This window comes from Cheilinus undulatus, linkage group 15 (genome assembly GCF_018320785.1).
Source record: "Cheilinus undulatus linkage group 15, ASM1832078v1, whole genome shotgun sequence".
Lineage (NCBI taxonomy): Eukaryota > Metazoa > Chordata > Actinopteri > Labriformes > Labridae > Cheilinus > Cheilinus undulatus.
This window is the reverse complement of record NC_054879.1, coordinates 39,550,246-39,570,803: the sequence shown is the minus strand read 5'-3', so window position 1 is coordinate 39,570,803 and position 20,558 is coordinate 39,550,246. Positions and strand designations below refer to the sequence as shown.

Genomic DNA, 20,558 nt, shown 5'->3' with positions numbered 1-20,558 from the left:
TTGTCCTTCAACTTCCATAAGATGATCTGATCTTCATTTTAAGTAGACTTTCATTTTGGGTTCAGTTGATATGGTTAGACTCAGTGCAAATTGTAACTATCTATAATGAATAGTGTTCTGGGGGCTATGGGGGCTTTCCTGGAACAGCAGAGTTTGGGAACTCCTGTCTTATGTCTCTCACTCTTATTCAAGCATGAAGTGGGAGGAACTGATCATAAACTTGACAAAATAACTAATAGGTGGTCTGTTTTCCCTAAACCAAGGTTGGTTCTTTTGACTGTTTAACTACATCTGCTCTTTATTCTCTTTGCACAGGAAGCCAAGGATGCAATGATGTTAATGTCATTACAAACATCATAAAACCAAAATAAATTCTTGTAGCTTCATGGAGATAATTTCTACTGCTACATTTAAACTCTAACAAATGAAAGGTATGGATGGCATTCTTAATATCATTATCCCTGCTGTATTTCAGTCATTTCAGTGCTGATATTCAATACAAATTATTGGGACAAGGGTAATATTGCTTTTACACAATGGTTAGAAAATGAGATGACAGTTCATCTAGGTCCACATCTTAACTGAACTGAACACTTGGACCCAGACTTCTCCTATACTTCTGGTACTTTGTGTCTTTGGTTACCATGGACCAGCTGATTAATTTAACATTTATTTATGTTTTTATTTCTCATGCAACAAGTTAAATAGGAGTCTGTCTTATAATTCAAAGATTCCAGCACTTCTGGAGATGCCATTTGTTAAATCAAATGCTCAGCTGGAACATCCTTTAAAAGTGACTCATTGAAATACTTGAAAATTAAAAATGTAAGCCCCATTATTGGTGGGCATCCCAAGACTTAAAAGGTGTTAGAACAGTGAGGAAACTCCTTTGTTTATGCTGTGGACTTAAAACATTTGGGTTTGACATCAAAAGATGAATATGATAAAAGCGGTACAATATATTGCCAAAAGTATTCGCTCACCTGCCTTGACTTGTATATGAACTTAAGTTACATCCCAATCTTAATCGATAGGGTTTAATAAGACGACGGTCCACCCTTTGCAGCTATAACAGCTTCAACTCTTCTGGGAAGGCTTTCCACAAGGTTAAGAGGTATGTTTATGGGAATTTCTGACCATTCTTCCAGAAGCGCATTTGTGAGGTCACACACTGATGTTGGACAAGAAGGCCTGGCTCTCAGTCTCCGCTCTAATTCATCCCAAAGGCGTTCTATCAGGTTGAGCTCAGGACTCTGTGCAGGCCAGTCAAGTTCATCCACACCAAACTCTCTCATCCATGTCTTTATGGACCTTGCTTTGTGCACTGGTGCACAGTCATGTTGGAACAGGAAGGGGCCATCCCCAAACAGTTCCCACAAAGTTGGGAGCATGGAATTGTCCAAAATTTCTTGGTATGCTGAAGCATTCAGAGTTCCTTTAACTGGAACTAAGGAGCCAAGCCCAGCTCCTGAAAAACAACCCCACACCATAATCCCCCCTCCACCAAACTTTACACTTGGCACAATGCAGTCAGACAAGTACCATTCTCCTGGCAACCCCCAAACCCAGACTCATCCATCAGATTGCCAGATGGAGAAGCGTGATTCATCACTCCAGAGAACGCGTCTCCAAAGCTCTTGAGTCTAGTGGCAGCGTGCATTACACCACTGCAGCCGATGCTTTGCATTGCACTTGGTGATGTATGGCTTGGATGCAGCTGCTCGGCCATGGAAACCCATTCCATGAAGCTCTGTATGCACTGTTCTTGAGCTAATCTAAAAGCCACATGAAGTCTGGAGGTCTGTAGTGACTGACTCTGCAGAAAGTTGGCGACCTCTGCGCACTATGTGCATCAGCATCAGATGACCCCGCTCTGTCATTTTACGTGGCCTACCACTTCGTGGCTGAGTTGCTGTCATTCTCAATGGCTTCCACTTAATACCACTGACAGTTGACTGTGGAATATTTAGGAGTGGGGAAATTTCATGACTGGAATTGTTGCACAGGTGGCATCCTATCACAGTACCACGCTGGAATTCACTGAGCTCCTGAGAGCGACCCATTCTTTCACAAATGTTTGCAGAAACAGTCTGCATGCCTAGGTGCTTGATTTTATACACCTGTGGCCATGGAATGGTTGGAACACCTGATTTAATTTTTTTTTTGAATGGGTGAGTGAATACTTTTGGCAATACAGTGTATTTCCAGGAATTTACATCTAGATCTGACACACAACTTAGAAGAAAGCACCTTTTGTTTGAACCCACAGTTTCTCATGTGAGCAAAAGTATTGGAACATGTGACTGACAGGTGTGTTTAGTTGCCTAGGTGAGTCCTATTACACTGATTATTAAAACAGTAGGCTATATTGCGATGAATGTCTACACTCAGTTTCAGATTTGGAACAAGATGTTGTAGTTAGAGGTGCAACCAACATGATAACCAGAGAGCTGTCTATGGGTGAAAAACAAGCGATTGTGAAGCTGAGTGAAGATTCAATTCAGTTCAATTCAATTTTGTTTATATAGCACATTTCATACAAATGTAAACTCAATGTGCTTTACAGAGGATAAAAACTGACACATAACAAACAAACAGCAACAAAGCTACACTACTGAGTCAAGAAAAACAGAAATTTTAGGCAAAATGATCTTGGACACACCTTGCAACAATCTGTACAACATTTTGCATATACTAATGTTGGGATCTCCTAAAAGATGGAAAATCAATCAGAGCCACTGCACAGACATTGTCCAGCCAGAGTAATCATTAGGAAGAAGAAGAGAGAAACCGCTTTAACTTTTGTGTCAAAACCTAAATGTTTTCAGTCAACAGCAAAAATATAAAAGAATTAAAGGAACTGTACCAATACTTTGGAGGGGCATATATATTTCCTGGAACCATAATAAATAAATAAAATCCATTAAGTGTAGGAAAAAAACAAATATAAAGTATTATGAGTATTTACTTACCCATTAATATTCATTTAGATACAAAATATTTATCTATATGCACACTTTTTTGTGCTACATGAAAATTTAAGGTAGATCAACATGCTTCTTCCTGATAAAATTTAGGGTCTATGATATCAAACAGGAATTCCTTTTATATCACAGGTACTTAAATGTATTTTGATACTTGCTCTACGTGACGGCTCTCCTTCCTGTTTTACTCCTAGCGTTTAATTTAAAAGTTCACACTTTCTTTTCCCACCTCTTAGCATGCTTCTGTTCGGTGCTGTAACGTCAGTTCCCCCTCAGGGACAAATAGTCTTATCTTGTCCCATCTTATATAAACAACACAATAAGATGGGAGGGGGGATTTTTAAAGAGCAAAGAAACCTAAAATATGACCCACCTTTTTCCTTACATGAACCACGATGCTTATTAAGCCGTTGGTTATCTCTGTTTGGGGTGTAAGTGTATGGTTTAATTTCCTCCACCGAGTGGCGCTGTTGCCCCACTCGTCTCCAGCACCTGCCTGCGATCCAAACGAGCACAAACTTGAATCCTGTTTCAGATTGAGCCGAAATGGGTCAAACTTGGGCCCAAGCTGTTTCCTAGCAACGCATTTCATCGCCTGGCTCCTCATTTAAAAAATTCGGTACTTTGTGATAAGACTGGAGGTATATTTTCATCATTTCAATTTAAAGCATACGTCAGGCACTTAACTGTGAGAGGATTCTATTTTTTAGAAAATGGTTGGAAAAGTTGAATGGAGGAGAGCTGGCGGGCTGATGATGAAAACACAGATAGGACGCATTACCTGACCGCAGCAGGACGAATCACACCGTGTCACTCCGCGCAGGTAAGCCCAAGAAGAGTCACTACAAATGCCACTGTGTGAATTTAAACAACGAAATGATTATGTAACCGATCTCATTTGATGCTGTCATCCATACAAGTCTTCTCAGTTAAGATTATTTTTTTTCTGACGCCTCTTTGTGGCTTGTAACAAACCAAAGTGTTATCAGAGATATGTGGGACTATTTTTCCTGCCAATATTTTACAATTTAACCCCCTTTTAAAAACTCTGACATTTTAAAGCCGTGCTAATGACAATGATAATGTAGAAGCCCTAGACGCAATTGTGTGTCTGTCATGCAGGAAATATTTCAGACTTCCTCTTAGTGAACCTACAGGAAGCATAGACCACTGTGTTTTTTCTGTAGTCTGTCTGGCAGATATAAAGGCTGTCTGAAAGCTTGCTTGGTCAGTCTGCTCTTGTGTGAACACTGTAATTTCTGAAGCAGGTTTCAGGATGAGGAGCTCCCTGCAGTCCCTATGGAGAGCCAATTTGTTCTTCTATCTTGGACTATGTCTGCACTGTGGTGAGTGGCACATTGAATTACTGCAGATTGAGTGGATTCAGGTGAATGATCAAGCTGAGTAAAAATGAAATCAAATAGCAGGTAGTCATTTAGTTGATACAGACTATATTCCTGTTAAAATGTGATTTTTAAATCAACGGATGTAGAGCCAGCACCTATGATGTTGCAGAATGATTTTAAGATTTTTTAAAAATGCAGATTTAGTTCGCTTTAAGTCTCTGTCTACATCAAATAGAAATAAATGGCCTAAAATGAGGCGTTGGCCTGAATTTGTCTTAAAGATCAAAACCCTATCTGCAGTAGAGCTACATAATTAATTGAATTTTAATCACAATCAAGATTTTGACCTTCCCACGATAATAAAAAACCCACAACTGTTGGCATTTATTTGCACTTTAGATATGTCCTCCAGCCATAAAAACTCCACATGGTGTTCTGTTTGAAATATTTCTTTTGATGAATACAAAATCCATACAAAAGCCATGATGCAAAACCCCCCTTTCCCCACATCCCAAAGGTGCTCTGTTGCATTGGTTCCCAACCTTGGATATTGGACCCCCTAAGGAGGGGGTGGGGGGGCAAAGATCTTAGGGGGGCTTGAGGCTTTGTCTGCTCTGAGGCTGCCAAAATTAGATCTGCAAATATTGACTAAAACCATGATTAAACAGTTATTAAGTAGTTTATTCAAAGGTCTTTTGGTAAGAAAAGCATGTATAGGCCTTTTTTAGGGGTTTATTAGTAAAACAATTCAAATCTATGTTGATTTTTTGCAGCAGTGTGTCACGTGGCACCAACAAGCATGTCACATTCAAAGTTACTTTAATCCCTTTTCTTCACCATTCTAATGAACTTTGGCAAGTCGTCTTGACCGCATCTATGTGCCTATATACACCTTGTGTATATAGGCACCTTGTGACTGGCTGATTAGCTATTTCTGTTAACAAGAAATTGAACAGGTGTCCCTAATAAAGTGGCCGGTGAGTGTGTATGTTTCTGTTAAAATTATTTTACATTAACCTGATTCCACCATCTCTTCTTCTCTTCACATATACAATAGTTAACTAAAATATTATGTAAGAACTTTATGACAAAAAACATTCTGAGATGAGGATTAATTGGTCTTGTTCTTTATAATTTAGTCTTCTTTTGAGTACAAATGTTGTGTAGCCCAACAGCGGAGTGGCTACTTCATTTAAGGCCGCTGCTGTGTCATAGTTGACCAAATGTTAGGGTTCAAAATGCCAAAGCAGAATTTTTATCTCAGTCTAGCCCTGGAAAGAGGTTAGTAGCAGGATATATGGTTTTTAAAGCTGAAAATATAATTAATCATGATCTCAATATTGATTGAAATAATTATGGTTATTATTTTGGCAAAAATTGTGCAGCCCTAATCTGGAGATTTGATCATTTTATTTAATAAGTGAAAGAAATCCATTTTTACTAATCATTTCTGTGATTAAACTCTGTGATTGAACATTGATTGTTTTCTTCTGTAATTATCTTTTTTACTATTTAACTGGTTGGTTAACATTAATGGCATATCACTTTTCATGAAAGTAAAAAGCAACATAATTGCTTCTTTTCTTGTGAAATTAAATCAGTAGTTTCACTTTTATAGACTTTTTTTCATATTCACAGGCAATAGAAGCATCCTCGTGGTAGAATTTAAATCATACACTATAAAAAAGTGTACTTCCTCACATTGTTGCCATTCAACCTGAAGGTTTACTTTAATTACCTTGAAATACTGAAACAAAGTTTTCCCCCGTAGTGTTGAATCATCATTAATCAAAACTGACACATAAAGTTGAGGTATTAATTTGACTTTAATCTGCCTCTCTCAGGATACGCCAAAGTACTAACTGAAGTGCAGATTGGGCCTCTGTACCGTGTTGTGGGCGCTCCACTCTCCATCTCCTGCAGTGTGAGTGGCTTCACTGATGCCCAAGCAAAAAAGGTCTTTGAATACCTCGTTCAGAAGCCTGGAAGTCAAAGGGAGGAGAATGTTATCAGCACCCGTGACCCAAACTTTGCCTATGCTAAGTATAAGCGCCGTGCTGAGAGATCGGAAATCGCTCTGACGCATACATCTCCAAACTCAGTCCTGTTTGAAATACACCAACTGGAGAAAAGTGATGAAGGGGAATATGAGTGCAGTACTGTGGAAAACGCATTTGTTTATGATGGAACCTACAGCGCTACAACATCAGTGAAAGGTAATCAGTCTCTGTTTTTTATGTAAGACATCCTTTTTAATATAACTGCAAAGATGTTTGACTTTCATGTCTCTTTTTCTATTTATGGCATGGCTCCTTAGTGATTGACAACTCCCTGAGTGTTTCATCACCTGCCTCCACCTCACTGAGCTATAATGAGGGCGAAGCTTTCACCTCCACATGCCAAGCCTCCAGCAACACCGTCCAGCACACCCACCTGTCTTTCGCTTGGTTTCTCCATAAAGATGGTGAGGAAAATCCTCGGCCCATCATCTCTCTGGACAGGTATTTCACACTGAGCCCCGGCCCGGGCTTTGAAGGGCGTTACCGAGCTGGACTCATAAGATTAGATAAGATTGGAGAGTCCACATACAGGCTAAACATCGCTCAGCTTGAGCTGTCAGACCAAGGCAGGGTCTTCTGCCGCGCTCAGGAGTGGATCCAAGATCCTGACCGCTCTTGGTACGCCATCGCACAGAAGGACACGGAAGGAACTGTCCTGCAGGTCAAAGCCAGAGGTCAGCGGCAGCAGTGGTTATTAGCAGTTTCAAACTCATAGCTTGACATAATCATTTTTTTGCTCTTCTTCTGTGGCTTCTTCACAGGAAGTGTTTTTGTCTCACTGTGCTTATTTTCAGAGGTGGTGCCAGACGTATCATCTCTGTTGGTGAGAATCTCCTCGCAGTCTACAGCTCTGCAGGTCGGCCAGAAGCTGTCGATATCCTGCAGCGTGAATGCACAGAGCTTAGAGGAAAGGTTCTTCTCAGTGGCCTGGTTCAGAGGAGATGATGAGCTGGCCCGTATTGGGCCTACAGGCATTCTCACTGTGGGGCATGAGTACAATGTGCGAGAGGAAGAGCTAAAGGTGGCCAGGATCAGTGACAGAGATTTCTATCTCAGATTACAGCCTGTCAGAATAGAGGACCAGGGAGAGTATATCTGTAGAGCATGGCCTCAGAAAAGAGGACAAGACAGTGATTTTATACAGGGAGCTGCGCAGGACTCCACCCCCCAGAGAATAAACATCTCAGCCACAGGTCAGTCAACAAGGGAACCGCCAAAATAAAGCTGTGTTTCTATAAATATGCTTATGCCATCTGTCTGTTCCCTTGTCTCATCATAGAAAGCGGGCTCTCACTTGACATGCAAGGCGACACGAATGTTAGCGAAGGGGACAGGCTGACGCTCACCTGTAAGGTGCATGGCTACAAAGGTCAGCTCTCCATCACCTGGCAACAAGGGTCGACCACTGTTATCAGCCTGAACCAGGAGGGTGTGGTGGTAGAGGAGTTAAAAAGCCGGAAAATAAAGGCGACACGTCCAGCAGCAGACACCTTCACTCTGGAGCTGGATGATGTCACACCTGAATCAGAAGGTGTGTATCAGTGCGCCGTGTCCGAGTGGGAAAACAACCGCATGACCAACAGCCGCTCACAGACTGCCACTGTGACAGTGGTTCCTGCTGGTAAGATACGTCTCCATCTCTGTGGGAATTACAAATAATTCAAAATGAATGATGTAACATGCCTACCGACACAACAGGTTCCTCTTATCACGTTTAAAAAACCTGAAACAAAAGGATGAGATGCAGATGTTGGCCAGTCTGCCAATTTCTGTCTCCCATCTGTTCATGAATCCATCAAAGAGTTTAAGCCACTGAGAGGAATTTTTATCTGGTTAAGAAAAACATTGATGCTGTTACTGATGCCTGTTTATAACGATCAAAGCAAATAAGACCATTGGGAAAAAGGCTGATTATTTTAAATTGTTTTCTTTAACATGTAACCCCTGCGGTGGGTTTTTGAAGCATCTTAATTCACAGTCTCTTTGAAGGATTGACAGCGACAGTGATGTTTGCTATGTCTGGCAGATACTACAAGATAATTGTGCCAATTTTTGGCCTGATTCCCTCCTAACCAGAGTCAGCAAAGGCCTGATGATCAAATGATTCTAAACATTATCTTGATGGATTTTCCCTTGGCGTGGTCAGAGTGGTCGGAGTGGCTCGGAGCTCAACTTTAGGTTGTAAATATTAAACAGTATTTATGAACAGAAATCCTAATGTGTGAGGGAACACCAAGGACAGCTGAGCAGGCAGGGTTGTGTGGGAACGAAACCATGCCCAATCAGGAAGCAAGCTTACTTAAAGAGGAAGCACAACAAACACAGCCATGGCAATGATAGTGAACGTAAAGCAAAGTTCAATAGACATCAGGAATGGAGGACAAAAAATTTATTACAAGTTTTATACAAGTTTTTATGCAACATGTACAGTCAAATTGACAAGGGAAGAAGCTGGGCCAAAATTGCTACTGCATTGGATGTAGCAGGAAGCTAATGGCTAACTTATTTCCTCCTTTATCTATTTTTTCTTAGTAATTAGTGTCATTATTGAATCAAGAGCTACAAAATGAATGGGTCAATCGACTGAAATTTGTATCAAATTGAGTAAATACTGGGGGGCCTCATATCCTCCCTTAACCCCTTAAAGCCTGTTGTATCATGTTTGATACCTACTTTTATGATACCTGTCTAATCCATATGATCATAAATTACTAAAAATAAACCTTCTGAATACAATCTGATAAATGATAAAAATGCCCTTAGGTGGATTATCAGTTACCCAAAAAACCTAATGTATCAAATGAGATACAAAAAATATATATGTTAAATTTTAAGGAAATTTGGATTTCAGTAGAAAGTAAAATAAACATTTCAGTTCCAAAAAATTAGAATTTTCTGGCAATAATTTTTATTTTCAGGCTTTAATGGGCTAAAAATGTCCAAGTTGGGTAGTTCAGTGCTGCGAAATAATGCAAGTAAATTAAATTTAATCATGGTAAAAATACTGCTCATAAATAAGGAAATTATGCTTCAAAAATACGTTAAAATGTATATATTTATTTGTAAAAAAAACATTTGTTGCTTGGCTAGCCAGTTAAGGGCCTGTGTAATATTTTTTCTGGGGCCCTAAAATCCATAGCTACACCCCTTCTGCCAGGTTTAAAGCAGCTACAGGATTATCAGAATGATTTTGGCAAGACCATCTGGCTGCAGTCTGTTCATCTCTGATGGCTACTCTCACAGACTGTTTGTCTGAGACGCCATATATCTTAGAGAGGAAATACATGCTAAAACTTTCAAAATAAAACCGTGTTAAACTTCCATTTAAGGTTAGGATAAACATTAAGTCACGTTCAGGATACGAAATGTTTAATAAAGCAGAGTAAACAGTCTGCTTACTGGAAAAAAACATCTGATCATGAAAATATTCTAATGCAACATAGCCCTTTTAGCTGTGTAAGCTATATGTAGATAATAGAGCATTGTAGCTAACATAGCTAAAGCTAAAATCACAAAATAGCTATGTATCTACGCTATCTACATAGCTAAGTTAGCTTTAGCTGCATGTGCTAAAGCTAAGGTTGCTTAAGCTAACTTAGCGTTAAATAACAGAGCTACATAGCTAACATTGCTAACATTGCTAAGCTCATAAAGCAGCTATGCAAGCTATGCAGATCAGTCTCTATGTACCTATGTTATCTATATAGCGCAGTTAGCTTTAGTTACATTTGCTAAAGCTTACTTAGCTACAGTGGCTTATATAGTGGTGTTAATCTTAGCTAACTTAGCTATGTTAGCTTTAGCTGCAAACATATGCTGGTCAGACCAGCACATTGGCACTGGAGCAGCAAGAACAAGCACAACAGGGGCCCTTTAGGAACAATGAAGGCTGAGAGCCTGTGTGCACTGGCAGCGTTCACAACCTTAGTTTCAGATCGTTCCACAAGAATCTGCTGTTGCTTCTCTCATTAGTATCCAAGCTAAGGCTCATTAATGCTCTGCACAGGCATGTAGCTGACTTCTGATGCATGTAGCTGCTCCCAAGTGGTATGCCAAATGCCACTTTCATTCTTGGCCCACTGTCTGTTGAAGGAAAATCCAGGCACGTTGGACAGATGCAACTGGAAAGTTTTTACTTGTTTGGACTAGCCGTGAATCCCTTTTCATTTTTATACAACAAATATCAAACTGTAATTGGGAGAAACGTAGAGAGTGCTTTAATTCTCCAGAGAGGACGAACCTTTTACTCTGCCTCATGTGCCACCTAAGGTCACAATCTTCCTTTGAAGCCGGTTGTCCTGATGTTTGCACAAGCATCTCCCAAGACAAGAATGGTTTTTGATTACAAGTACAGCTTTTAGAAAACTAGATTCTTCAGGATCTTTTTTGCTCTATTGAATGCTTTTGTGCATTGGGGGGTTATGAATATTGCAGGGTTCACTTCCACAGTTTGAGGCTTAAACTTTGTTAACAGCAGCACAAAAACTCTGGAGTGCTTTTATTTGAATGTAATGATAACATTATGACAACTTAATGTTTTAAAAGTCCTGTGAGGAATTCTTAGTTTTTGTTCATTTTTGCACAACCTGTGGGCAAAGTAGAGTTTCTATCTCTGTCCCATAAGTTTGTTTTTGGAGAAAAATCTTATCACGCTGTCTTTTAGCAGCCAAATGTATCATATGAATTTATAATTGCTGTGGAATATAAATTCTGGGTGCTATTAATCTCTTTGAAAGGCTGCCCATATGGAGTGATAAAGGTGTGAGCCTTCTTGGGACCAGCCAAACAGGGTCCCATGGAGGTCAGGAAGATCATGGCCCATTGTGAAGTTAATCTGTGATAACCATATTTTACATTTAACCTGAATAATAACCACTCTTATGAAAGCAACATAAACATGGATTTTATTCATTTATGCTGTAGTGTGATGTAGCTTAACCCCTTTTCTGAAAACAGAATTTCCCTTTCTTTATTTTTGCCAATATTACCATTGTGGATGGGCACATTGACGAAACCATTTGAAAATGATTGTCAGACTTCATATCTGAGTCTGCACAAGCACCAGGATGCCAGAGAATAAAGTCAAAGGAAATTAATTAACTTTATGAGGAAAATAACAAAATAATTTCAAAAGTGGCAAAATGGGTTAAAAGTGGAAAGAAATGGCAGAAAAATGGTGAAAGGGGTTACAGAGTGGCAAAAATGGTTGTTAAGGAATGAGAAAATTGTAAAAAAAAAAAAAAAAGCAGAAATAAAAAAACCTGCAAAAGGGGTTAAGATATAAGGTGAAAAGCGGTTAAAAAGTGGATAAAAAATTGGTTAAAAGGCAAATAAATTAAGTCATTTGAACAGCAGAACCGAATAATAGCTTGGCACACTTTTCAGCTCCAAAATGAAGTTGCTATTAGCGAGGACACCAGCATCAATGCTAATGATCCAACATAGCCTTTTTCAAAACGCAAACCCATTTTTCAAACAGTTTCCTTTTTTGTACTGTTAGCGATGGGGATGGGCACATTGACTAACCCATCTGGAAAGTAATGTCAGATTTCATAGCTGAGACATGGTCTGCAAAAACATCAGGATACCAGAGAATACTTTTCAAAAGGAAAGACAAGAATGAGTAAAAAGAGGCAAAAATAGGATGAAAACTGCAGAATGGGTTAGGAAAGGCAAAAAAGGAGCCAAAATGGTCAGAAAAAAAGATGAAAAATGGAAAAAATTGGTCAGATGAGGCAATGGATGGGTTAAAATGCAACAAATGTCGTCTAGGTGGTCTAGTGGTTTGAAAGTCACATATTTTACCCCATTGATACAAGTTTATATTGGTCTCAGAGGTCCTCAAAACATGCCTGTGAAGTTTGTTGCTGAAAAAACACTCCAGTATTGGATTTATGCGTGTCTAAAAACAGGAAATGGATGTTGCTTAATGGATGTAGTTCTCCTGATCAGGAGAGGAGGGCGAAACTTTCTCCCAAGCAGAGAGGGCCAACCGAACCTGGGGGCGGTGCTAACTCCCCACATGACATCCTGAGGGGAAAATCTGAGAGCAGCTTGTTTTAGCACACATTCTCTGTAAGGTGGAGAAAGAGGGGGGATTTTTCTGTTTCTTGGGGGGGATTGTGAATAGGCCAGGGGCACATATTTTTGATAGAGAAGCCTGAAGAAGTGTATTTTGCATAATATGTAACCTTTAAGGCGCGCTCTGTCTACGTGGTTGACCCGGGTTCAAATCTGGCCTTTGGCACTTTCTTGCATGTCTGTCTCCAGCTCTCCCATCCCTGTTTCCAGTACTGTCCACTGCCAGTAAAAGCATAAAATGCCCAAAAATAAATCTTTAAAAAAATGCAAAGAATGTTGATGGTTGAAAACAGTGATAGAAATGGGTTAAAAAGTGTCCTGAACAATTAATTTAAACATTAGAACCCAATAATAGCTGGACACACTTTTCAGCTCCAAAATAAAGTAACTGTTAGCCTGATCACTAACACCAAGGCTACTGGTCCAACACATGTGCACTGATATCATCAGTAAAACACAGCTTGGGAGGGCTCGTTCTCTGGGTTTTTATGGGCCCAGCTAAATCTATGGGCAAGCCTGCTTCACCTATCCTATAGCAGCATCCTTGGATAACTGAAATGATCAGTCTTCTTCCTGATGGTCTCATTTGTTTTCGTAGTTCTTTAGACATCAGTATCAATTTACTGCTTTGTTAACAGATAAAAACTCCTCACAACAGCTTTGAATTTTAAGATTCAATTTATTTACTTGCTTTGTTCAGTGGAAGTATATTGACTCACAGATACATCATTTCTTGTGCAACTGAAGAAGATTTTTGATGACTGGAACTCCAGCTTTTGTTGTCTAAAGAAGGAAATGATATCTAAAATGTATTCACACCCATGTGAGGGAAACTAATTTAAGAGCATGGGAGTTCTTGTGAAGTGTGGTTATTCACATCTTTTTTTCATCATCTTTTTCTGTCGTAACCAACTTCTCCTTTTTGTGTTTCAGCCTCCTTTGTGAAAGTGAAGCTTGTAAGTCGTGACAATACAGTGACTATAGGGGAAAACGTGGACTTGATTTGCCAAGTCAAAGGCGTGCACGTACCGATCACAGTGACATGGAGCCGTCTGCGTGATGACTCACACATTGAAAACATCCTGACAGTGTACTCAAATGGTGGCATCAGCTGGTCTGCAAACCAGCACCGCTACCAGCTGAATATAGAGAGGAGAGAGAACGAGTTCATTCACCGTCTTCTTATCAGGGGTGCGAGCAACATGGAGGCTGGACGATACCAGTGCATTGTGTCGCACAACACGCACGAGACGCTAGCTGTGTCAAATCAGCTGGCAGTACAGGTGGAAGACCCAGGTACTGCTGAGATTTGTGCCGTAATTTTGGCTGGTGTTTAAGCAAAATATGATTAATTTTATCTCCACCATCCCTCTTCTAGTGAGCAACCTGGTTCTGACATCAACTCGGCGCTTGAAGACTACCATCGACACTGACGTAGAAATAAAATGCTTCATCACCTCTGAGCCCTCTGTATTGTCTCGCTATGCCGTCACTTGGTATCTTGAACAAAATGCAGAAAAGAAGATCTTATTGAGCTCAGACCAGGATGCCAAAGTAACGTTTGGACCTGAGGTAGACCTGAGCCAGAGACAGAGGATCAGCATGAAGCGTACAAAGGGCCCATGTTTTGAGTTAAATATTCGCCAAGCTTGGATTTCAGACAACGGCATTTACTCGTGTGAGGTGGCAGAATGGCAACAAGATCCTAAGGGGGATTGGTATCGTCTCTCATCGGTGTCCGAAGTAACGAATTTAACAGTTACAGAGCCAGGTATGTTGTTGTATCTCTATCTGCACACTGAAAATGTTGTTGGTTTCAAATTTCAAGAAAAACACACAGCACAGTTGAGAAAAGTTCCAGCACATAACCCAGCTGAATATGTAGAAGATTGGATAGATTTTGACAGAGCAAGGCTTCATATTTCCTGTCTGTATGCTAAGCTAGGCTAATGCGCAACTTCAGGAAGTCACTCCTGAGTGTCTCAATGCAAACGCGTGTTGCAATTTTTTCTCAAAACTAAAAATAGGATTTGTTGGTAGATCATATAATGGTGCTTTTTCACTATTTGGTATTGACTCAACTCTTCCAACTCAAACAGTTTTTTGACTGCCTCTTAGGGATCATACCTGGTACCTGGTCATTTTTGTTGTATCACCTCTGGTGAGGTTCCATGTGGGCTAAGCTGATACTAAAATGCAGTGGCGAAACCATCAGAGCCCTATGGGCCCTCGAAGTAATTTGAAAAATAGTATTTGAAGTCATCAGTTCAAATTTAATTTAAAATTTCATGTTTTTACAATCAACACCTAAAAACAATATCTGAGGGAACAAAATAAAACAAGCCTTTGCTGTCTGTGTTGGCATGTAAAGGGTTAAATGAAGGAAAACTGCTTTTCCTCCTATCAGAATTTTCTGTCTCTGCTGTTGCTGGGCAGGATTATGCTTTATTATTAGCTCTGGGATTGATGTGCCTTCGACGAAATTTCAGAGGGCCGCGGCAAAGTCAGTCCATGAGACACTATTTATCATGATCAATCAGAAATTCCCTCTTCATGGTTGTTTTTTGTTATCTTTGACTTTCACTCACTGGAGGGTGAACGATTCAGAAGCTTGCTTAAAGTTGACTGAATAAGATAGCCAGCTTTCTCATTTGATTAAAGCCATAAGTTACGTTTCCGTGACTGGAGCAGCAGATCAATATCAATGCTGTTTTCTTGATTTGACTTTTATTGGAAAGTCATTTTGCAGATGAAGATGGAGCAGAAAACAGAGGCTGTCAATGTGATGGCAAGACACTGCTGACTACCACCCCGGAGAAAACTCGTTTCAGCCGCTTGTATCTGCTATCTCATTCTTTTGGTCAATACCCAGAGTTCCTGATCATGGGTCAGCTCCCTCTTTATCACAACAGTTCGGCATAGCGGTTGCAGAACTGCTCTTGCTGCACCAATCCGTCTGTCAATCTCACACTCCCTTTTACCCTCACTTGTGAAAGAGACCCCCAAGATACTTGAACTCCCTCACCTGAGACTGAGACTTAATCCACACGTGAAGGGAGCAATCTACCATTTTCAGGCAGATATCCATGGCCTGAGACTTGGAAGTTCTGACTCCCATCCCAACTGCTTTGCACTCAGCTGCAAACCATACCTATGCCTGCTAGCTAGATCCCCAGCTAAGGAAGCCAACAGAACCACATCATCTGCAAAAAGCAGAGACGTAATTCTGAGCTCCCCAAACAGGAAAACTCCATCTCCCTAGCTGCACCAGAATCATAAATTAGGGGCAGGGGAGAGAAGACCAGTCACCAGACACATGCCTGCAAGCCCCTTCTCCCCAGGTGTGGTTTCAGAGGGGTGCCGTAGTACCCAGAGTCTGGGCAAGGTATCTGAATTCCTGATTTGCCAGTTCGTGGTGGGTGTATGAATCACTCTTTGTCTGGGCCCTCCGCCTTGGAGACCCTACTAGGAGCTTATGTCCCAACACAGCTCCTAGGTTCACAGGGCCATGCAGCCCCCCCAACCTTGTTAAGGTAGTGAGTTGAGGGGGGGGTTGCAGGGTTGCAACCATCCCTGGAACAAAATTTGTCTCCATACTGAAACAAATAGCCACAGGCAAAACCAGCTGCGTCATCTCCCTTAATGTCCTCCATGGATGTTGTGTTGGATAACACACCAGTTTAGCACACTTCGTGCTATGGCAGCCCTACCTCGTTTGAGGTAGGGCTGCCATAGCACGAAGTGTACTATGGCAGCCCTACCTAGGTTGAGGTTCTATCAAAGTAAAGTCAGTAATGGAAAACAAAGAGCCCTGTTTGCAAACTGAGTAGATGTGAGCCAAGCTGAGTTGCTACCACATATGGATAAAGCACCATATGTAGCATCATATGATGTGCATGCTTGGTGGGACATTTTTATGCTGTCACAGCTAACTTGACCACTAACAACAAAATGACCACTTTTGGTGGGGTCATACGCTTTGTACAACATGTACATCAGTTGCTCTTGTTCTGCTTTTACTGTGTATGATTCAGCCCTTTGCAAGGCCTCCTAATCTCCCTCTTGCCTCCTTTTTTACACTTCTCCCTTGTCTGTCTGTGTACTTAGGAATTTAATTTAAGGTCCCATTGATTGGTTGTCCTCTTGAATTAAAGATTACTGTGTGCTTTTTCACAGAAAAAAAGCTGTCCATCCTACAGGAAGACATGGAGCTGAATGTTACCAGTTCTCAGAATTTTACCATCCATTGCCACATCACCAGCCGAGCCAGCAATGAATCTCAGTTCCAGGTGACATGGTATTTTTGGCAGAATGAGACAGAATCAAAACAGCGCCCCATATTCACAGCCTACCGGAACTCCACCCTACAAGACTGGTTTAAGAAAGGGGATCAACTGAGATTTGGCCACTTTTCACCCGACCAGTTCAGCCTCACAGTGTCGAGACCAGGCACTGAATACAGCGGCCTGTATGTCTGTGAGGTAGAAGAGTGGCTGCTGTCGCCGTCTCACGGGTGGAGGAAGTCCGCAGTGGAAACATCTGGAGTTTTGACTGTTTATGTCTATGCAGAAGGTAAGAACACTACTGTCTCTGCAAATGTCAGTTTTTAAACATCTTTTACGATTATTTTAGGACACAAATAATGAGTCTTCTTCTTTGCAGGAGATGTTAAAGAAACCTGTAAACCCGAATGCAATTTAGGGACCTGGATAGGGATCCCTGTGGCTTTCATCATCTGCACACTGGTGGTCATATTTCTGCTGGTGCTGAAGATATGCAGCAGCAACTCCTCCGGAGGAAAGAAGTCAGGACAGTCTCTGTGGGCAGAGCATCCTCTGAACCCCAAACCCAGCACAGATGATTCAACTTTCTGAAGTCAGAGGAGGAGAGGAGATAATTAGAGAATGCAGTCATTGGCCTATTTTTTTATGTGCTCTGTAATATAGGAGAGGATGTTTTATAATTGGACTAGTTCCACTGTAAATATTTTTATTCATTTTCATTCAAAGTCCAATCAGTCTTGTTTAAATTAGTTGGTTGATAATGTTCCCTACAAAAAGTTTGAATATTTTAACTCTCTGTGCAGCTAGGGAATAATTTAGCCTTTATGAATAAATAAAATTAATCTAATCCTTAAAATTAAACCAGCACTTTTTATTTTACTGCTGAACTGCTGAGCATAACGGCCAGCTTCTCACTGCCAGCGACGGACAGTCAGACTAGGCAGCAGATCGGCTTTGAGGCTTTACTGTGCACCTGCAAAGCAACGCTCTGACTGACAGATTACTTTTTTATGTAGCAACATACAAGGCAGCTTGTCTTTGATGGGGAGAAGTCAAAGCGTTGCACGTCTCAGGGAGCAGCTAAGCACGAAATGTGTGCGAGATTTGAAAACTGCAAGGGACACAGATGTATCAAACAGGAAGTGCTCAATGGGCTCTGCTAGAGCACTGTGTGGTCTGCAAATCTGCTGACAGTTTTAATGTGACAAACATTTGAATAGACAGTCACAGTACTGTTAGAGGTTGCATTCAATCAAGGAAGCACAAATACTCTGTACTGGTACTTCTTTAGCAGGGGATTTACAATGTTTTTGCTGATTACTGTGTTATAGTTTACAAAGTTGTGTTTGAATGATGTGAACAGAGTAATTATTTCTTGTTAGGGTATTTTTATGCTTAAATACCCACACTGATCGGATATGAAGGAATTCTGCTGAGCTGTTGTGTGGCAAAAAATGATTCTTGAAGAAGACACAGGCATAAGCAGGGGGGGCATTACATTCAACAATTTGAATATGGTAATTCAGTGGTTATAGGGCTTATATTTTACAGTATTTTGTATTTTAATGGCTTGTTTAATGCTGTTTTCAATTGTCTAAGCACTTTGATATGCTCTATACTTGAATGTTGCTCTGTAAATAAACTGGTCTGTTCTTGACTTGTCTGCCTTTTGCATTCATTGTCCTGTGATGTTGGGAAGGCAGCAGATCAGATATATCCAAACTGACCTCCATGGATATACTTTTTAAAACATTTTTTCATATGAATGATTGAAAGATTATATGAAAGATTTTGTATCCTGGCTTAAAAGAAGCTCATCTTTACTTTGCCATTACTTATCTGTTTTCAAAAGGTCATCTATTATCTTCCTGATGACTGTGTTTAATTTGCATGTGGTTTTGCAGAACAGTGTGTGTGTGTGTTTCTAAGAGTGTTTATAAATGAGGTTTATATCTGATGCGACAGTGGAAAAATTATTTACTAACTCAGAGGTAATCCTGGACCAGCTGTCTCCTTCCTATGACTGAAACACAATAGTTCTGATACTCAGACTAACAGAATAACCTTAAGTGCATATAACGCACAGCATGTGAAATCCACCATCAGGTGGAGAACAGTAACACCGGGGACATGTAGAGACACACTGCTAGGCTCTGCTACCTCCAATGTGTACTTCTTCCACTGAAACCAATCCCAGAATGCTTTGTGAGTTACTCATATTGCTAACCAGTAGGCCACTTTTAACTGTAGCTTTTCTTCCTTTTATGCAAAACGTATCCAGGGAAATAACAGTGGTTTGTAGTTCTAAAAAAATACACTTTATGGAGTGCAGTTTGTGTTGCATTGACTTCAATTTGAAACAAGAAATAAGCAGAGGAAGTGGGCAGAGCTTAGCAGCGCGGTTCTGTGCTTCTTCAAAGGATTCAGTGTGGCTGCACTCAGTGGTGAAGTTGTACCTGAAGAAACGGGTGTAAGCAAGGGATAAACTTGTGTCATTAAAGAAGATATGTAAGACCATGTTGCATATTCAATTAAAATGTTAAAAAATGTCCTTAAAGATGCTGTAAAGTGAAAATCAATTTGCACATAGGTTTGTTGTATGACAGGTCACTGTGTTGTGAACCTCCAGGTCAAATTTCAGTCCAATAAAACATCTCCAAGTTTATAAAATCAAGTTTCAGAATCATGAAAAATGAGGCAGTAAAATCTGCACTACGATGGTGTGGGTGTGTCCGTTGGATGAGATGAAGCCACGCCCACTCACAAGAAAGACAATCCTCTCAAATTTAAAAAATGCTACTATCTGAATGGAGAAGAGCTCTGCCCTTTGACCTTACATTGACTTATGATCAGAGCGCAGCTGCCTAACTCTGTGCCAGAGAAGAGACAAAGCCCATTTTCTGGCTCAAATCTCTGTTATGATGCTTTAAATGATCCATAGACCACTGATAGATTTGAAAAATTTACCTCACAATGAACAAAAAACAGCATTTAAATGACTTTTAACTTCAAATAAAGGCAGTGACATCAGCTAACAACAGACTGTGCTGAGATGAACTGCTCTGGGATTTTATATTGTGGGGTTAGAGGGGCGGGGTCATTCCCCACTATGGGCCAGTGACATCACAAGTCCACATATTTGCCCCGCCGACCTTAAACCCAGCTAGGAAAGAGGTGAAAAACATTCTAATGGTCTAAATCCAAAACTCAGTCAGTAGATCTCAGTGTTTTCACATGTTTACAGCAACCTAATGCAATAATTAGCAGGTGTGGCCAAATACTTTTGTCCATATAGTGTATTTCAATGCATATAATTCTACATTTGTTATCTATTGTATTGCACCTCCATTAAAGTTATGACCTGTTTGTGCAGTTTAAGACCGCTGATTGACACATTAAGGCAACACAGTGCTAGCATGCTGCTTTGTGTTCACCTAAATATGCTAATTATCTTAATTTCCATCTTGTGCACTGCTCTGTAATACAAGCTTTGAAACTGAACAATTAACTGAGATTAAATTGTTTTATATTCTAAATTTGTTGGTCCATAGATGGTGATCAATGTGTAAAAACCTCTCCACCTTTGTAGACAAAGGAGAAGTGAAGGAATAGATGTTTTAACTGATCCAGATATGAACTAAATGATGCTGCTAAAGCCCCCTGCTGAAGGTAACCTCATCTGTACAGCACTTTACTTCCACATTTTATGTCAGCACCAGAATTATGTGGCGTTTTGAATCTCTGTCATAATGCAGTTGCTGCTTTAACAGATGTTCATACTCAACCAAATTGGATGCTGGAGAG

General features: G+C 40.4%; 1 protein-coding gene across 1 annotated transcript; it reads left to right on the top strand.

The window, feature by feature from the left end:
* Positions 1 to 3,601: 3,601 nt before the first annotated feature.
* On the top strand, positions 3,602 to 18,320 carry LOC121522751 (immunoglobulin superfamily member 3-like). Its single transcript, XM_041807389.1, has 10 exons — positions 3,602 to 3,807; positions 4,253 to 4,330; positions 6,175 to 6,546; positions 6,648 to 7,064; positions 7,185 to 7,583; positions 7,670 to 8,011; positions 13,405 to 13,767; positions 13,850 to 14,242; positions 16,648 to 17,043; positions 17,134 to 18,320. Exons 2-10 carry the CDS (start codon positions 4,261 to 4,263, stop codon positions 17,343 to 17,345), a joined length of 2,964 nt encoding a protein of 987 aa, XP_041663323.1. The 5' UTR covers positions 3,602 to 3,807; positions 4,253 to 4,260; the 3' UTR covers positions 17,346 to 18,320.
* The last annotated feature ends 2,238 nt before the right edge of the window (positions 18,321 to 20,558 follow it).